Source organism: Tasmannia lanceolata, unplaced genomic scaffold (assembly GCF_043159265.1).
Source record: "Tasmannia lanceolata isolate RefF3 unplaced genomic scaffold, GAP_Taslan_0.1 ptg000006l, whole genome shotgun sequence".
Classification (NCBI taxonomy): Eukaryota; Viridiplantae; Streptophyta; class Magnoliopsida; order Canellales; family Winteraceae; genus Tasmannia; species Tasmannia lanceolata.
The window spans coordinates 11,870,841-11,888,364 of record NW_027518683.1 but is presented as its reverse complement, the minus strand read 5'-3'; the positions used below and the strand labels follow the sequence as shown (position 1 = coordinate 11,888,364).

The following is a 17,524-nucleotide window of genomic DNA, read 5'->3' as shown; positions in this document are numbered from 1 at the left end:
TGGAGAAAAAGAGTAATGTAAAAGACAGGATGGAATATGCACATGTTAGATATAAATAGCTATTTTCAATTAAAGAAGTTTGACATTGACTTTCAATTAAGGCAGTTTAGCATTGATTGTAGAATAATATGTAAGTCTACATTCTCAGATTGTTGGGCCTTCCAAACCACCCTAACAAATCAATCACCCCGCGGCCACTATATTATACTTACAAAAGTTGCATCCCGCCTCCTGCTGCTCTTGTTGAGCTCAGCAAAGCCGACTTTGGTTTAAGATGTGTTGAGCTAAACACAGTTAGAAGTGCTACTGTGGAAATTGGAACTGTATCTGAGGTTTTATACTGCCTAAATACACCACATAACAGATGGGGTCAGTACAAAACCATTGATAAGAAGAATTGTTAGTACTGGCATAAAACATTAGAGAAGTATTTCATCAGGATATCACTCCATAAACAGCCGCATGCTCTGCCAGAGCAAATAAATAGTATAAGAAATAGAAATTCTAAACATGTAACCAATCAAAAGAAAACTATAAAAATAAAGGGTTAGTAACTAGCCATCCAAGAGACTGGGTAACTGAGGAATAACTGTAAAACCTAAGTGAATACAAGCTAAAGGTCAGATATTTACAAAGAGCATGCTTTTATTTCTGCTTGTGATGTTTTAAACTAATCTATGTTTTGGGAGTTTGGTTGATAGTTTGATTTATTTTGAGATCAGAACATCATTTTTGTAAGATAGTAGAATATATAATAATAGAGAGAAACAAAGACTATTTTAAGGTGAATTTGATATTCGAAATTGGCAACCGAAATTGATGATACAACCTTGATCCATTTTGAATACAGTAGTTAAATCATACGTCAGCAAGCGCCTAAAAGTTTCAAGTACCAACAGTCAAATTACGGAGGTCACACATGCACAAACAATACAACCAAATCAGTAAGCACAAGAAAACACTTCCATATGATTTATTTCTCTACTAGTTTACCTTTTCTCATCCACTTTCATATGATCCATTTCTCTACTAGTTTACCTTTTCTCATCTTTCCCTTTCTGTTTGGATGCACCAAAAAGTGGTCAAATCAAAGTGGGACACATTTTCCATTTTCTAGCTTTGTTTGGCTGCCATTTACTATTCATGTGGCAGTCCTTGTCAGCTATAAATTTTCCAAATGCAAGTTGCTTTGACTTTCCTTTTCCTCCCGAATCAGGAGAAAAGAGAAACTAAATATATGTGAATCTATATTGCTTCCCTTCTATATTATGTGCATCCAAACAGAACCTAATATACTCCTTACTAGAACCTAATCAGGGGAAAAGAGAACCAAACAGAACCTAAATCAGGAGAAAAGAGAAACCTATGGAGCATTTGGTCCTAATATACTCCTTACTAGAACCTAAAAGTTCCATGGAATTGTTTGGAACTAGGAAAAAAGTTAGTTAGAAAATAGTTTCGGGGTCTATTAGGTTACCAATTTTCCTTGAAAAAAGGAAAAAATTATGTTCGAAAAAAAAATCCATGGAAAATAAGTTTACCAAATGCTGGAAAATTAATTTGCAGTGGAAATATTTCTCGGAAAAAAAGTTCCATAATGTTATCTTTTATTCAGTACCTCTTCATTTCTCATCCTCTCACGAACATGGCCTTGGGACTCTAATGTATCCAATTTCTTATACTCATTTTTTTCTAGTAAGGAGTATAAATGAACAGATCTAAGCAGGGTATTAAGAGAGAACTAGACAAATAATAGGGTGAGTGCACCTAAATGATAATGAGTCATGCCTTTTAATTTGTGTCAACGATGATCTTCATCGTTGGTGTCTCTCTACCAGTATATCTGTTCACTTTGCCATATAAAAGACCAGAGTTAGTATCCAACAGGTAATTGCTCTGGTGAATTACTACTACTACTACTACTACTACTACTAGCAATAGTTCACAAAAAGAATCTGATCAAGAAGAGGCACACCAATAAAGAAAATTGAGCTTCCATTTGCTTAGGTAATTAGAACCCAAAGGCATACCTATGTTATAATGTTACGCCACCATAGTCCGGTTCACTATGTACATGAATCTTATGCTCCTAAATTTTTACATGAATCTAATGCTCCTAAAGACATAGATGATTGCATTAGATGCCTGCCTGCACGCATATGTTGTAGACTTTTCTTTGATTTTTCTGAAGGAAAAGTCATTGAGAATTCAAAATTACTCTTATATCTTACATTTTGTCCTCTTGTGGTGTACAACCACAAAACCTTGAAAATTTGAATTTCCCTCCAATGTATTTCTTTTGTAGGGTGATCACTTGTCCCGCATTGGAAAATGAGAGGGGAAGGGGTTTATAGATAGGAGTTGGATCTCTAATGGTTGGGGATTTCTATAGAAAACTATGGAATTTGTGGGAAAAATCTTTACCACACACGCGCCTAGCCGAGTCCAGCCGTGTTGTGTCGGGTCGAATCGGGATGTGGACGCGGCGTGTATTTAAAGTTTTCCTTTGATTTATTATTATTATGATTTATGTCTTTATTCGTTATCTACCATCCATAAGCTTAAGTTTTTCGTGGTTAATAGTTTATTGTTCTTAGACTCGTGCTTTCCACGGTTTTCCATTTCAAAAAAAAGATCTTATGTTTACCGTGGTAAAGTGTGTTTTTAATTTACCGCTCTAAACCTTATGTCTTCCGCGATAATGTGAGTTTTTTTATTTACCGCTCTAATCCTTGTGTTGCCCGCGGTAAATCGTTTCCGATTTCCGTTTTGACTTTTGGCTTTGTTCACTTGCGTTCCCAGGAAAGCAAATCCCTGGAAAACAGCTTATTTTTTCCCTGACAAGACCTTGATAAGACAGAATTCTGGTGTTCACTTGCTTTCCAGGGAAAATAGAATTACACATGTGGAATATTTGCAAAAAAACAAAAAATGACATGGAAAAACCCATTTTCCCACCCTTTAGGGATTTCATTTCCGAATAAAAACACACGGATTTCGTTTTCCTGGAAAACTAGTGCAAAAAGAAGGGCAAGCAGTTTCCCTGGAAACCTTTTCCAACGCAAGTGAACAGTCTAGGGAAACTTTTTCCAGCGCAGTCCCTGGATTTCTTTTCCTAATGCCACGTCAGATTCCCGGGAAACATTTTCTTTTCCTTTCCCGGGAAAACAAGTGAACAGAGCCTTTGACACGTTCCACCGCAGTTTTAATAATCGTGCAACTGCAGATTTCTATTTGTTATTGTTGGGAAACATTCTAAAATGTTTCGTTATTGTGCCCCTTCTTTAATGAGTCTCTTAAGCTTTCTTAAACAGACGACATGGAATACGGAATGGGCATTCGAACGGAGATTGAGTTTTCCTCCATTGTTTTTGTTCTTCCCTGAGCTTCAACCACATTCGGTTCATTCTCTCTTTAATCAAGGCCGCACAAGTCGTGTTTGCAAGGCATCCGGGCTGCGTGATTGCACACCCCTGGAGCAGAGACTGGAGACATATGCCAGAGTTACCATTTGTCCCACAAGTCGTGGGGGCAATACTTTTCTTAAGGACAGCGAATTCAGATTCATGACTCGACTCAATCAATAAGTCACTCTTTATCATTTGATTTTTAGTTTTATTTCCCAAAGATCTATTCCTGCAATTTCATCAATTTTATTACTATAATCCGAAATCACACTATTTCCTGCAACATATACACATAGATTCACAAATGTATGCATGTTTATACACCCATACATGCAGGATCCTGTATGTATGAATGGGTATATGTAAAAATTAGATGCACGCAAGTAGGCATACTTATACAAAGCCATACCAAAGGGAGAAGTTATACAATATTAAAACATGAATATAGAAAAAAAAAATCCAATCCACGTCTCTTAAGCACATTTCACCAAACAGTAGGGTGAGTTATATTATAAATGCAAAATGTCAAACTCAGTAACTTAACCATGATGGACTTCAACTATGGTCAATATTTAGGTGAATCAAGAAATGTATTATGTGAGTCTTAAGGCTATCCTCATTTATGAGTCAAGTCATGTCAAGAGGTCCAAATTACAACAAGACTTTCTTTCAAGATCAATTTCAAGTAGCAAAACAGATTTCAATGAACTGAGCAAGAAATACCTCAGCTGACCCTGAAAGGACCGAGTCCCTGTCAGCATCCAGATGGCCATTCAGTCTCCTACAAAGATATGATTCTTAAGATGAGGATTCTTTATCAATGTAAACAACTGAAAATCCAAACAAAACAAGGACAAGAGTGTACCTTGGCTTCTCAGACTTGAGATGTTTGGACATTATAGAGGCCTGTGTTTAAATTCGCTGTCAGTGTTCCTCTATGAAGTTCACAATAATTACACTAATAAATAGAAATCATAGACCAAGGTGACCTAACAAGAGTATGTACATTCATCATTGATATCACAGAAAGGACACTAATAAATAGATGAAGACACAAGGATGCATACACCCACAGAACAAACCCACATGGAAATTCACATACGTGTGCTTACACATAAACATGTATGCAAATTTTAACATGGAACTATTAATAACTGAACTAGCATTCAGGGTACTCACCTAAGAGAAAATAACAAGAAACCTTTCATATGATCAATTGATCTTGACAACCATGCATAAAAATGAGAAAAAATAATCACTCGGCAAAAACAGACTATAATAACCACAGAAAAAATTGTCACAATCAATTGTGCTAAGCGTAAGCTGCATTGTCTAGAAATTTTAGGAAACCCAAAGGCCACTTAGCTCACATAAAGACAAGACTTTGGCTAATTCATGTACTCTGATTTGATAGGATAATAGTTCATTAATTTCCATCCTTCTACAAAAGACAAACTGTTTAAAGGTTCACTTGGGAGAGAGGGAGAGAGCTGGAAACATGGGCCTTTTTTACACCAACACCAAAAACGGATAAAGCTACAAAACAGGTAAGATGTTCATCAATGTCTAAAATTTGGACTTTTGACTTATTTCCTACTTGGGCATGTCAACCGAGATGAATCAAATGAATTTTTTGTGCTAGGCTTTTAGAGTTCTGAGTCACTTAGTAGGGCCAAGAGGGCCAAGACTATGTTGAGTCGCCTAACTCAATGGTTAACAAGCCAAGCTTTTAAATGGCATTGTTAATGTTTTTTTTTTGAGACTGTAAAATGAGAATATATTAAAAGACGGACTGAGATGGTTCAAGCAAAGTACAGAAAGAGAGAAAAAGAAAATACAAAATCAAGGTGGGAGATGTTCAAACCACTCCAAACTAGACCTAAAAACACCACCCCTTGCTAGGGAGTCTGCATCTGAATTAGCAGATCTCCTCACATGCTTAAACATTATAGACGAGTCAAGAACTGTATCATCAATTTCCTCGAAGAAAGACAGAAAACGCCACGGAGGAGAAGCCGCACCCAGAAGCCAGCGGACAATATTAGAGGAGTCCCCTTCCACTATCACCTTATCTAACAAAGAATTATCCAAAAACTTGATCCCACAATGGACTGCTCTCACTTCCGCTTCATTAGAATCTGCCACTCCAATGGGGCCCAAGAAAGCCCAGAGAAGATCCCCCTTGGAATCTCTGCATAAACCCCCAATCCCTGCATCACCAGGATTGCCAAGAGACAATCCATCGAAATTCAGTTTTAACATCCCATCTGAAGGAGGGAGCCAGGATTGGTTAATTTTGACTTTGCTAACCCCCTCTTTACAAATAATCTGTCAACCTTCCCATAGATCATACGCTGAGACGAAATGAAACAGAGGAAGGCTTCTAGCCCAAGAAATGACCGTTGCAATGATCTTGATAAATATCCAATAAGACAATTTTGCCATCAAATACTCGGGAATTTCTTTCCTTCCAAATGAACCACCATGAAGCCAACAGACACATCTTCCACAGCATCTTACCCTTTCTTTTCCAGGGGCACCAATCCCAACTTCTAATAAAATCTGATAAGGTGATAAGGAGAACCCATAATACCCCAAAGCGAGATAGAATAAGGCCCCATAAATCTCTACAAACTTACAGTGAATGAACAGATGATCAATGGATTCGCCATCCAAAAAACATTAAGGGCAATGGTTTACCAAAATCATCCCTCTCTTCCTCAAAAATTCAATTGTATGGATACAACCACAACATACTGCCCATGCAAAAAAAGAGACCCTCGGTGGGCAAGAAATCTTCCAGATCGAAGCAGATAGAGGCTCTACTTCGCTACACACCAAATGTTGATAAAAAGATTTAACAGAGAAAAACCCGGATGTGCACCAAAACCACACACGGGAATCAACCCCTCTCCTCTTAATATAACACCCTTCAATCAAAGACATCAACTCTAGAACTAAATTCAACTCTCTATCAAAAAAGTTTCTTCTGAACTTCGGCTTCCAAACCACTTTCGAGTTAACCCTCTCAAAGCAATCCGTCACCCAAGCCACCTTCTAAGAAGACACCAGAAACAGATCAGGGAATAATACCCTAAGAGGAACTACCGAGCACCACGGATCTGACCAGAAACAGATTCTATCCCCAACATAAACCTTAAAGCGAATACCTTTGCTAAATAAAACCTCAACCTTCAAAATATCCCGCCAAACAGTTAGACCTTTGAACTTAAAATTATCCGCAGTACACCAATTCCCCTCCCTCAACCCATATTTGCTCCCTATCACTTTAATCCATAAGGCAGAGGGTTCCGAGTTCCGACCCAAACCTCCAAAGCCACTTTCCCAACAGAGCCGTGTTAAAACCTTTTATTCTCCTTATTCCCAAACCTCCATTTTTCAATGGAAGACACACATAACTCCATTTAACCAAGGGAATTCCTCCAGAAGAATGAGAATCTCCCCACAAAAACCTCCTTTGAATTTGTTCAATTCTAAGCACTACACTCACAGGGCATTTGAACAAAGAAAGAAAATAAATCGGAATGTTTGATAAAACTGCTTTAATGAGAACCAACCAACCTCCTTTAGAGACCAAATTGCGTTTCCAGGAATCTAACCTCCTCTCAACTCTGTGGATGATTGAATTCCAAAAGTGTTTATTCGGTCTTCCCACCCCCAAAGGAAGACCAAGGTAAGAAGCAGGCAGAGAATTCAATGTACACCCCAAAATCCTTGCAAAAACAGAAGCTTCAGAAGAAGGAACATTTATAACATGTAACCCTGACTTCAAAAAATTAGATCTTTGACCGAAAACCATCTCGTAACAACATGTTTAAGATTCAACATCTGGGAAACCACAGGGGCACAGAATAGCAAAGTATAATCTGCGAATTGAAGGAGCGAGACCTCCACTTTATTACTCCCAATTAAGAACCCTTCAAAAAGACCCAACTCACTTCATTTTCTCATAAGCTGGGTAAGAGACTCCGCAACAATCACAAAGAGAAAGGGGGACAGAGGATCCCCTTGCCTCAACCCCCTAGAAGATTTGAAAAAACCTTTAGAAGAGCCATTAATGAAGCTGAAGATACACAATTCCTAATCTATCCTCTCCACCGAGAACCAAAACCCATTTTTCCAAGACTATAGTCCAGAGAATCCCACTCCACCCGATCGTAAGCCTTTTCCATATCAAGTTTACACAAAACCCCTCCTTCGCCGCTTCTCCTATAGGCATCAATAGCTTCATTTGCGATGAGAGAGCAATCCAGAATTTGTCTTTTATTAACAAAGGCGCTTTGACTATCTGATATTATTGAAGGAAGAACTAATTTGAGACGATCCGCCAAAACTTTTGCCAATACTTTATATAGGCAACCAACTAAACTTATCGGACGAAATTCTGACACCTTTGAAGCCCCCTCTACCTTTGGGATTAGGGTGATGAAGGTTGCACCAGTACCTTTATCAAGAGCCAACCCATCAAAAAATTATTGGAAGAATCTCATCAGCTCAAATTTAACAACTTTCCAACATCCTTGGAAAAAAGCCAGACAAAAGCCATCCGGACCAGGTGCTTTATCTTTAGCCAAAGAGAATAGACCTTCCATGATTTCCTCCTCAGTAAAAGGGACTTCCAAGTTTGCAGCCTCCCCCAAACTTAAGCTATCAAACAGAACCTCTTGCGGGATAGGGCGAAGAATATCATCAGAAGAATACAATGCCTTGAAAAAACTAAGAATTTCCGATGTAATCACCTCCTTGTTCGTAACTCTTTCCCCTTCCATTACCAGATATTCAATTATGTTCCTTCTCCTATGAGCACTGGCCATAGCATGAAAGTAGGCTGTGTTTTTATCGCCCTCTACAAGCCACTTGACTCTAGATTTTGTACGCCAAGTTATTTCTTCATTAAGCAGCAGACCCTTATGTTCTTGGCTTACCCTTCCCAACTCCTCCCAATCCTCTTTCGAGGACGAACCACACTCCCCCAAAGCATTGAATTCTAACATACGATTCTCCAACCAACGCTTTCTACCATGGTCAAGCATCTTTTTCTCCTTTACCCAAGCTTTCAGGTTTGCCTTAACATATCTCAGTTTATTACCAATGACTATGTCAGCTGGGCCTTCCAGTTGACAAGAAGACCACCAACCCCCTAATCTCTCCTCCATCTAGGGAGACTCCAACCAAGCAATCTCAAATCTAAAAGGAGAAGGACCCCACGATTCCATTCTAGGATCTAATAAAATGGGACAGTGATCAGACATCGAATGGCGTTGTTAATGTTGGTAACATCTTCAGCTTTATCGTCACGAGATGGAGGTTCTTTAATAATAAGACACTAGTCAGCCACAATGAATTTGAAGGACCATGGTATAAAGTACAAACTTTGTGCATAAAATAAGTGAGGGATCAAAAGAAGGATTAGGTATTTTTCACTCATACATGTTTGAGGATGGTATTGCTAAAACAAAAGGCATTGATGTTAACTAGACCTTCAGTTGTACATCGAAGTGACTGACATCAGCCATCCTGACACAATTTTATATCTTTTCATCTTTTTTAAAGCAAGAATTGATGATCCAGAAAAAGAAAGAAACAAAGGGCATCCACCAAAAGGTAATCAATCTGTGTAATGTGGAACAATTTCAAATGTTCTAATGCTTTAATTCAAAGATGGACTTGCCCAAATTATTCCCAAGCTGACTCAACCAAGTCAATGATTAACTAGGCTGAGTCCAATGAGCCATTAAAGCCTTCAAGTGCAAGGGGTATGGAGTTGTGTTCTAGACAGTACAAAACACGGTTAATCTTCAAGTGTTTGCAGAATTCAAGCCAAGACGGAGATTGTTTTGCATGTATTGTATTTTGCCAGTAATTCATCACCCTAGCCGACTCAAGTGAAGCATGCAGACGTCATCATATCAATAAAATTTAAGGTGTGGGCCTGGGTTCCAAGATAAATTCCGGGTTAAAAAAAGGTTTCACCACCTACTATAGAGGAGATTTGCCCTCTGAACGTATTTTTTTCATCATGAGTTTTTTCATGCATGCAGACCCATAAAATAGTTTCACTTGATCTAAAGAAAATAAAGTGAAGCGTGATTTCAAAAACTAACACCATAATTACATAAGGGGATATGAAACCTGCTCCTGAATGATGCTCCTGGCTTCAACGAGTTGTGCTTCAAGTTCAAGCTCCCTCTCACTTGCTTCAGAAGTGACCTCTGCTCCTTTTTGTGCATCTTGAAGTTGAACCATCCGCTCCTTTGGGAGGAAAAATGATTAAACATTATGGAAACAAAAGCTCGTCAAAAGGATTGACAATTGATTGTAGTTATAAAGAAAAGTCCAATTTAAGCATTTTGCCTCCTAAAACTTTTGAGTTTTGCCTAATGTGCACCTCTATTAATAAAATATACCTTCATTTGATAAAAAAACGAAAATGATAAATGGGAAACCTACCCAGCATGCGCACCACGCAATTGAAAAATGAACTCACTTTTATAGAGGTCATCTTTGTCCGCAGACTCTCCTCTATCTGATCCCTAGCCATGTGGAAAGGTAGATCAAAGACATCCTACAAGTAAGCACATTAATAATTCAACATAAGGATCATTTGGATAATTAACATAACATCAAAGCCATATGACAACAATCCATTACAGAGCTACTAATTTTTCAATCTCAAGGACATGAACAAAATATGGCCGTACCGTCCTGCCACCTAATGGTGACTGAGGGGGCTCCACATCATGCCTTTCATTTGCGCCCAGAGTTTGCTTGGATAGCCCATTTGGAGCATTTAGGAAATCACGCATATCCATCTGAAACAAAAATATCCTCAATGCCGATTCTCATCAGGTGTTTGAATTAGATAAACCTCTTGTAAGCATGATTAAAAGTGAGATTCAATATATAATGATAAATGAAATGTGTAGAAAGGATGCAGTAATGAATGGCGAATGGAGATATGTGGGAAAGCAGTGATAACTGCATTTGGGCCAAGATACAGCTAAACACACAGGCCCAATTCCAATATACAAATTGAGGTTAAATATAATAAATTAATAATATAGATTTTAAAATATTGAATCTGTATGTCACAGATATTAGTAACCACCTAGCAATAATAAATATTTTAAAGAACTAATGATAAAATGAAATATGCATTTTCAACAAGAAAAATCTGTGACAATATTCCAAAGAAAAGGGGCATTTCTTTTAATGGCCGATTTCATTTAAGCAAAAGACCAAGGTGGTCACCAAATACATACCGAATACATAGCAGAAAGCAAAAGAAGCAAAACAATAGCCCTATCGTGGGAAAGTGCAGAGAAAGCACATGGAAAAAGAAAGAACTATGGGGGAGAAAATCAAATAACTCCAAGTGCTGCCTATTGACTCCCATCTGAGCCAATCTGTTGCCTTCACTATTGGAGAACCTCTAAAAATGGCAGAAGCGCACCCTTTGGCCCTCGATGCAGTCCTGAATTTCTTCGATGGCTTCAACGGATCTCCATGGATAAGTGGTTTTGCAGTTCTTCCGTTTGATGACATTGAGAGAGCCTACTTCAAGGGAGGACCTGGCAAGGGTGTTCTTTATGCTAGGAGAGGTCATATGCTAGTGGAATGTTATGCAGAAGCAGATTGGGCAGGCTCATATACGAATCACAGATCTACTAGTGGATATTGCACATTTGTTGAGGGTAACTTGGCCATCTAGAAGAACAAGAAACAGTCAAAGTTTTAAATTTTGGTCTCGGTTTTGGTTTCGATTTCGGTCGCTACGAAAACAGAAACGTTTCGGCTTCAGTTGGAAATTTCAGTTAAAATCCTATAAAATCACGGACACATATGGAAACAATAAACACAAATACAAATGATAGAATAAATACAAATACACACTTAGAAACCATCAAATAAGCAAGAAAATCATTCATAATGGTTTAATAACATCGAAAACCTAGTGACATAAGCTACCGCGCATGTCTGGAAATTTAGTGCATACCACATTTAACAAGTAATTCATATAAATATGTATATGCATAGTACATACACCATATTTCACATGTAATTCATGTATTTATAATTGAGAAGCATTGTTGGACTAGATGATATGATTAGAATTTGATTTAGAAGCATTGTTGGTTCAACATAACCCCATTAGTTTGTCTGAAACATAGTTCATTTCAGAGCAAAAGTTGAGCACACCATGAAGAGACCATGATGGGGACCATCTTAGGGCCTATGATATTTAAGTATCCTTTAAGTGTCTTTTAAGTCTCTTAGGTTATAGGTGGAGTACCACGGTCTTTTCCCACAAATATCACTTGGTTTCTTTATGTTGTAGGTGTTTAAAATGGGACCCACAAGTGTATTACGAAAATCATAGGTGACAGGAGCATTTAATCCATTTGTAATTAATCACTTAAGTTAGTAAGTGACCTCAATGGTGAACCTTGCAACTTAAAAGAAGTCCGAGTAGACAACTTGTTGTAGGAAAGGTCCATATAATGAGTCTTTAAGTCATTAGGAGTTTGAGTTGGATTATGAGTCTTTTCATTTCAATTTTAGTATGGCTTGTTGGCCCTGAAAAGTGAAAACAGTTGAATATGGATAAAAATTGTTGTTTTCTTATGCTGATAAGATGTGATGCTTCATTTGAAGTCAGTTTTCTATCCCCTAAACTCCTTTTTCATTTTCTCTCTTTTCTCTTCTCTTCTCTCTTTATTTTAGTCCATTTTTCCTTTTCTCTTCTCTTTCCCATTTCCTTCTTCACCCTTCCTTGTTGGATTCATAACTACCGCCCTTTCCAACTTCTATCTCTCCTCTACTTGATCTTGATCTGCTCCGATATTTCTCCCTCTCGATCTCGATTTCTTTCTTGGTCTTAATCTTTCTTGTTCGTGTTCTTGAATGTCTATTCTTTATCTTTCTCTTGGCTGTCATGGATTAACATCAGACCATCTTTAACACAGCTGATTCTCGAAGGGAGATTCATGTTGAAGACATAATAGTGGATCTTCTAGTAACCAATGTTTTAAATTTCGGATGTGGTTTCGGTTTCGGTTTCAGCTTCCACAGAAACATATATATTTCGGTTTTGGGTGGAAATTTCAATAGAAATCCTATAAAATAATCGAAACGTATGAAAACATATGCAAATGATAGAATTTTAAGATAAAACTTCATGAGATGCTACAATAATCACACAAATACACAATTACAAACTATCACATAAGCAAGTCAACCGTCTATAATGGTTTAATAACAACAAACACCCAGTGGCATGCATCGTCACGCATGTCTGATAATTCACTAATACCATGTTTCACATGTAATACTTATAAATATTTACACATAATACATACACCACCTTTCACATGCAAATTATATAAATACAATTACATAACACATACTGATATAGTATACTACTAATAGATTAACGATTTTGGCCTCAACATGCATTCTGATTTCTATATCGTTTGGTGGGGATGAAAATGGAAACATTTCAGTTGTTCTTTGTCAGTTTTGGTGGAAATTTAAAACCGGTCTAGTAACAGTAAGGGTTGGGAGAGGGGTGAGGTCATTGAGGGCACGAATATCTAATAATCATATTCACGTCCCAATCCTTTCAAGAACTTAATTTGAAGCAAACACAGGGTTTTGAACCACAAAAACTTGATCATCTAGGAGCATCTATAGATCAATATACTTGGCAATGGTGAATGTACCTTTGCAAAGACATGAGAGTCAAACAAAAGTGGAATAGCTATCACTAAATTGAAGCATTAAAGAGAGCTCTTCCAGACTGGGCCTACAGTAGGAAGGCCAATTATATGAGGCTAAATGCACAACGAAACAGTGTCAGTTAATAGAGTTTAACCGCACTGAAAGCTAGGAAATAAAAGATGATAACTCAAAGAAAGATTATGGATCACAACAAACAAAAGAATTCTATTCATACCGGTTTGAGAAAGAATAAAGAGGAAGCCAGAAAAAAGATAGAATTTAACAGTCAAAGCTTAGAGGCAAACAGAGCAATACTATGAATGGGAAAAGTAGGAATATGTTAGGCATTTGGCTGGCAATAAGATAAAGGAAAAGGGAAAGCGTTAGGAGAAAATGGTTTCCGTAACCAAAAGGGTACAAAGATTAGACTCATGGGAATGTTGAGGGAGTAGAACAATAGGTTAGAGGTCTTGAGGAGACAAGAGCAATAATTATGAATTTGGTTTACAGGTTTACTTTTCCTTTAAATGAAATGATATATGGAGGGAAGATGTTGGGTTATGAGGTTTTGGGACAAAGAAAGAAAAATAAGGGAGAAGGTTTTGTAAAGAACTAAAGATATTAAAAATAGGAAGCTCAGGGATTCTTCATCTTGTGAAGTGGCAAAACTGCACAAGGAACTTGAAAAACTTGAAATCTATAAGTCCCAAGAAATTAGCCCTACTCCAATACCTTTTAAAGCCTGAAGAATAGAAAGAAGAACAATGGATAACCTCACAGTAAGTTTCATAGGTCACAAAATTCATTCAGCAAATATATAAAGGTCTAACAATTGTAGAGATTTGCACTAATTGACTTTGGTACACTAAAAGATGGTAATGTTATTGAAGTGTAGAGATAACTTTTATTTGTATGTATAGATGTGTTAATTACCTGCATCGAACGCAATGATGACCGTAAATCAGCATTCTCAGCCATCAGCTCTTGCTTCTTCAACTCATAGGCATCCACCTGATAGTCACATAGACATTCTAAAACCAAGTACACATAGTATAAATTTATCAAAACACACAAAAAATAATAATAATCCTTCTTACAGTCATTTTATAAAAATCGCTGTCAGCCTTCTTTCCATTCCATGTCCCACGTTGTCTTCCTTCTTTCTGTTTATAAGTACAATAATGACGTTCTATGGATGCAGATAAGATATATCCCTACTAAAATAGCCATATTCAACTGACCAATAAGTACCTGAAGTAAATTCATTATCTCCATGCCTGACCTAGATTCCTTCTTTTTTTCCATCAAAACTTGGTTTAACCTCTCCTGAAGAAGAAAAAATTGGCGGTATCTATTATTAAACTTTGGTATGTCATGCTTCCCATTGTGAGTGTCAACATATCTATATGACTGTTATCAAATTGCCTTATCCTTATATCAGAGCATTAAACAATTCACAAAATTCCAAAGGTTGACAATAGAAGCAGATATGATCCTACCTGCAATTTTATATATTCCTTCTCTTTTTTCTTCATTTCATGTATTTGTTGAGTGCGTACTTGCTTTCAAAATAAAACAATGAATTAAAATTAATGGTTGTCAGGATGTCATAAATTTTAAAGCTACAACATGCATAAAAAACATAACAACAAAAGGCTTCAGCAAATTTTATTAAAACTCCTTAGCGAAAAAAAATGTACAAAAAGCAAACCCACACCTGATTACCAATAACCATTCTCTGAAATTCATCTCGTTCCTGCTGTAGCTTTTCAATCTGGGCCTTGAAGGCAGCTGTAGCTTTAGCTTCCTGATCATCTGAAACTTTAGAACAGTATGTATAATAGTTTACCTGACTATCACAACTAAAAAATAAGCCCATAAAGATTAAATTTTCATCGAACCATGCGACTTAGTGTGGCCAACTCCCGATCTTTGGCAGCTAAATGAGCCTCAAGCCTCTCAACCTTGGCTTCTAATCTCGATACATCAGATAAAAACCTAAGATGAGGACCATAAGGTAAACAATAATGTAAGCAGCGAAAATGAATGAAAATTCGCTTGCGATGGCATATCCAAGGCGATAAACTTAGACCAAATCAAAATAATTTAAACAGCAGTTCCTTCAGCAAAGATGCTTCTCAAGAACTCTGAGAACTGGGATCCATTAGATGACTTTGAAACGAAATCGACAGAAGATTACAGAGTTCCAATCTTTTATTTGTGGCAGCCGAAAGTTCTTTAAATAAAGTCCGTAAAATCAACATTACTATTCAGATTTAATCTTCCTAATTAGCAGAATAATTGTTCATAGATTTTTCAGCCATATACATATATGATTTCACAGAAACCAGACGTCTATAGGGGAAAAACCTGTTACATTAGAAGATAAAACACCTATAGAAAACAATCAATGAATTTAAGAGGGAGTAACTTTTCAAACATTAAGCAAACTTGAGTGATTGTGTCAAAGAAAATTTACAGATTTCCAAGACTTAAATACATTGACCAACATCATTAATTTGAAAGGATTAGGGAACAGTAAAATTGGGTTCACCTCTGTCTCTGCTCGTTCGAGGTTTCCCTGAATTCAATATCGCGTTGCCTCTGTTGGAGGAGAGAATATATGCAATTGCACGTCCGCGCAATCGAAACCTGCAAAATGAAAAAAAAAATAAAAAAATTATATATATATATATATATATATATATATATATATATATATATATAAATGGAAAAAAAAAAAAAAACACACAATGTAGAATGTTTCTAGCCAGCAAAAAAGAAGTACAAATCCCAAAACGAAACGGATCAAGGGCGCACCGGGTCATTTGCGAAGAGATCAAGAGACGCAGGGAATCCAAAGGTGACCAATGACTGGTTCAGATATTTGGTGCAGTGATCTAGATTTTCAGCATTGGCAAATGCATACTCCCTGCAAAAAGAAATCAAATAAACTAGAAACCTAGATAGGCTTTCATCTTAAAAACCGAAACGAAATTAAATAGATTTTCTCACCCAATTCCAAATCCTGATTGAGTAGATGCCTGAAACATATTCGAGCTGATTATTAAAACAGAAAAAGGAGAACCAAAGACAAATAGAAAGGATTCATAAACACATGGTTAGGGATTTGGGAAGAATACCCTTAGATCGAAATCGAGATCGGGTGGAGACATTTTGTGAGCTTTTTTGGGTAGAAATGGCGGAATAACGAGAAAGGGTTTCCTGATCTAACAACTGGTCGGAAAATTTGAAATCTGTGTGAAATATAAATAGGGGTATCTGTTAACATGCGCCCGGGTTGGGACAATAGATACGGTCATACGGGTGTCTGTTAACATGCATTCGGTGCACGTTAGCCCAAGGCGTGAAAGCTATGTTGAAAAAGTACGAAATCTCAGGTTGTGGAATGCTAGGCTCACTTTTGCGAGTGATTAAATTTCATGTAGAGGAATGCTATGCTCACTCCCGCGAGTTCTTTCGGAATTTTCCTCTTCTTTGGGTTGCTCCTAATGCTGTGTTCTTTTGATAGCAAAAACACCGGTTTTCCGCGGAAACACTGGTTTTTTTCTGTGGAAACCTTTCTTGTGTGTTCTATTTGTTTCAGTACTATCCACTTGTTTTTAGATGGACGATAGGAGACTTATAACTGAGGATGGCCGCCCCACAAAGAGGGCAAAGTTAATTGTGAGTGCTGTTGCGACAATAGTGAGTGCAGCAGCCACTGCACTCGTATTCTTCCAACAGTATTACGACGAATACCTACGAAGAGCTCCATACGAAAGCAACTACTTCACAAATCGGGAATTTATTAGGCGTGCCGTGAAGTCAGACGAACACTGCAAGCACTTACTTAGGATGAACACCAGGTGCTCCGAACGATTTGTTCGACTGCTTAGAAGCACTGGCGAACTTCAAGATACAATACATTGCAACATTGACGAGCAGGTTGCAATGTTCTTATATATTGTATCTCACAATCAATGGAACCGGTCAATTAGAGCCTTCACACAACGATCAGGTTCCACGGTTTCTCATTATTTCAACAAGGTCTTGAAAACTATTCTTAGGTTGAAATCCAAATTTATAAGACCTCCGACGAGTGAGATACCAGAAGTCATTCGCACTAATCCAAGATTCCGGCCTTATTTCAAGGTAACCTCAAATACCTATATATGTCATGCGAAACAACTATGTTGAAGCCCTTGAATGATATATTTTAACCCTTCTATGTCATAGGATTGCATTGGTGCAATTGATAGAACTCATATTCCTGCTAAAGTGAGAGCCAAATATAAATCTCGGTTTATTAATCGAAAAGGTTATCCTTCTCAAAATGTGTTGGCAGTTTGTGACTTCAATTTAAAGTTCAATTA

At 37.3% G+C, this 17,524-nt stretch overlaps 1 protein-coding gene across 5 annotated transcripts; it reads right to left on the bottom strand.

The window, feature by feature from the left end:
* Positions 1–62: 62 nt before the first annotated feature.
* On the bottom strand, positions 63–16,422 carry LOC143879698 (uncharacterized). Of its 5 annotated transcripts, none has more exons than XR_013251354.1 (16): positions 16,292–16,419; positions 16,164–16,192; positions 15,969–16,080; positions 15,703–15,800; positions 15,050–15,146; positions 14,866–14,955; positions 14,648–14,710; positions 14,400–14,474; positions 14,246–14,311; positions 14,082–14,159; positions 10,130–10,240; positions 9,916–9,993; positions 9,544–9,680; positions 4,273–4,313; positions 4,131–4,188; positions 63–344 (listed from the first exon to the last, which is right to left on the bottom strand). XR_013251354.1 is itself a non-coding variant. In XM_077382207.1 (16 exons), exons 1-16 carry the CDS (start codon positions 16,322–16,324, stop codon positions 336–338), a joined length of 1,158 nt encoding a protein of 385 aa, XP_077238322.1. In that variant the 5' UTR covers positions 16,325–16,419; the 3' UTR covers positions 63–335. The 5 variants fall into 5 exon arrangements, 3 of the variants coding, with proteins under 3 accessions (XP_077238322.1, XP_077238324.1, XP_077238323.1); XM_077382207.1 differs by having other exon boundaries at positions 9,561–9,680; XM_077382209.1 differs by lacking the exon at positions 16,292–16,419 and having other exon boundaries at positions 9,561–9,680; positions 15,050–15,120; positions 16,164–16,190.
* Positions 16,423–17,524: the final 1,102 nt, after the last annotated feature.

What these genes read in the sequence shown, in the direction of transcription:
- LOC143879698 (XM_077382207.1), bottom strand. Translation starts at nt 16,324, where the DNA reads ATGTCTCCACCCGATCTCGATTTCGATCTAAGG. An exon ending in CATCATTGCGTTCGATGCAG is followed by an intron (nt 10,241 to 14,081) that starts GTAATTAACACA and finishes TTTTTGTTTCAG; the next exon opens with ATGGATATGCGTGATTTCCT. An exon ending in GGAGCATCATTCAGGAGCAG is followed by an intron (nt 4,314 to 9,560) that starts GTTTCATATCCC and finishes ATTTAAACACAG; the next exon opens with GCCTCTATAATGTCCAAACA.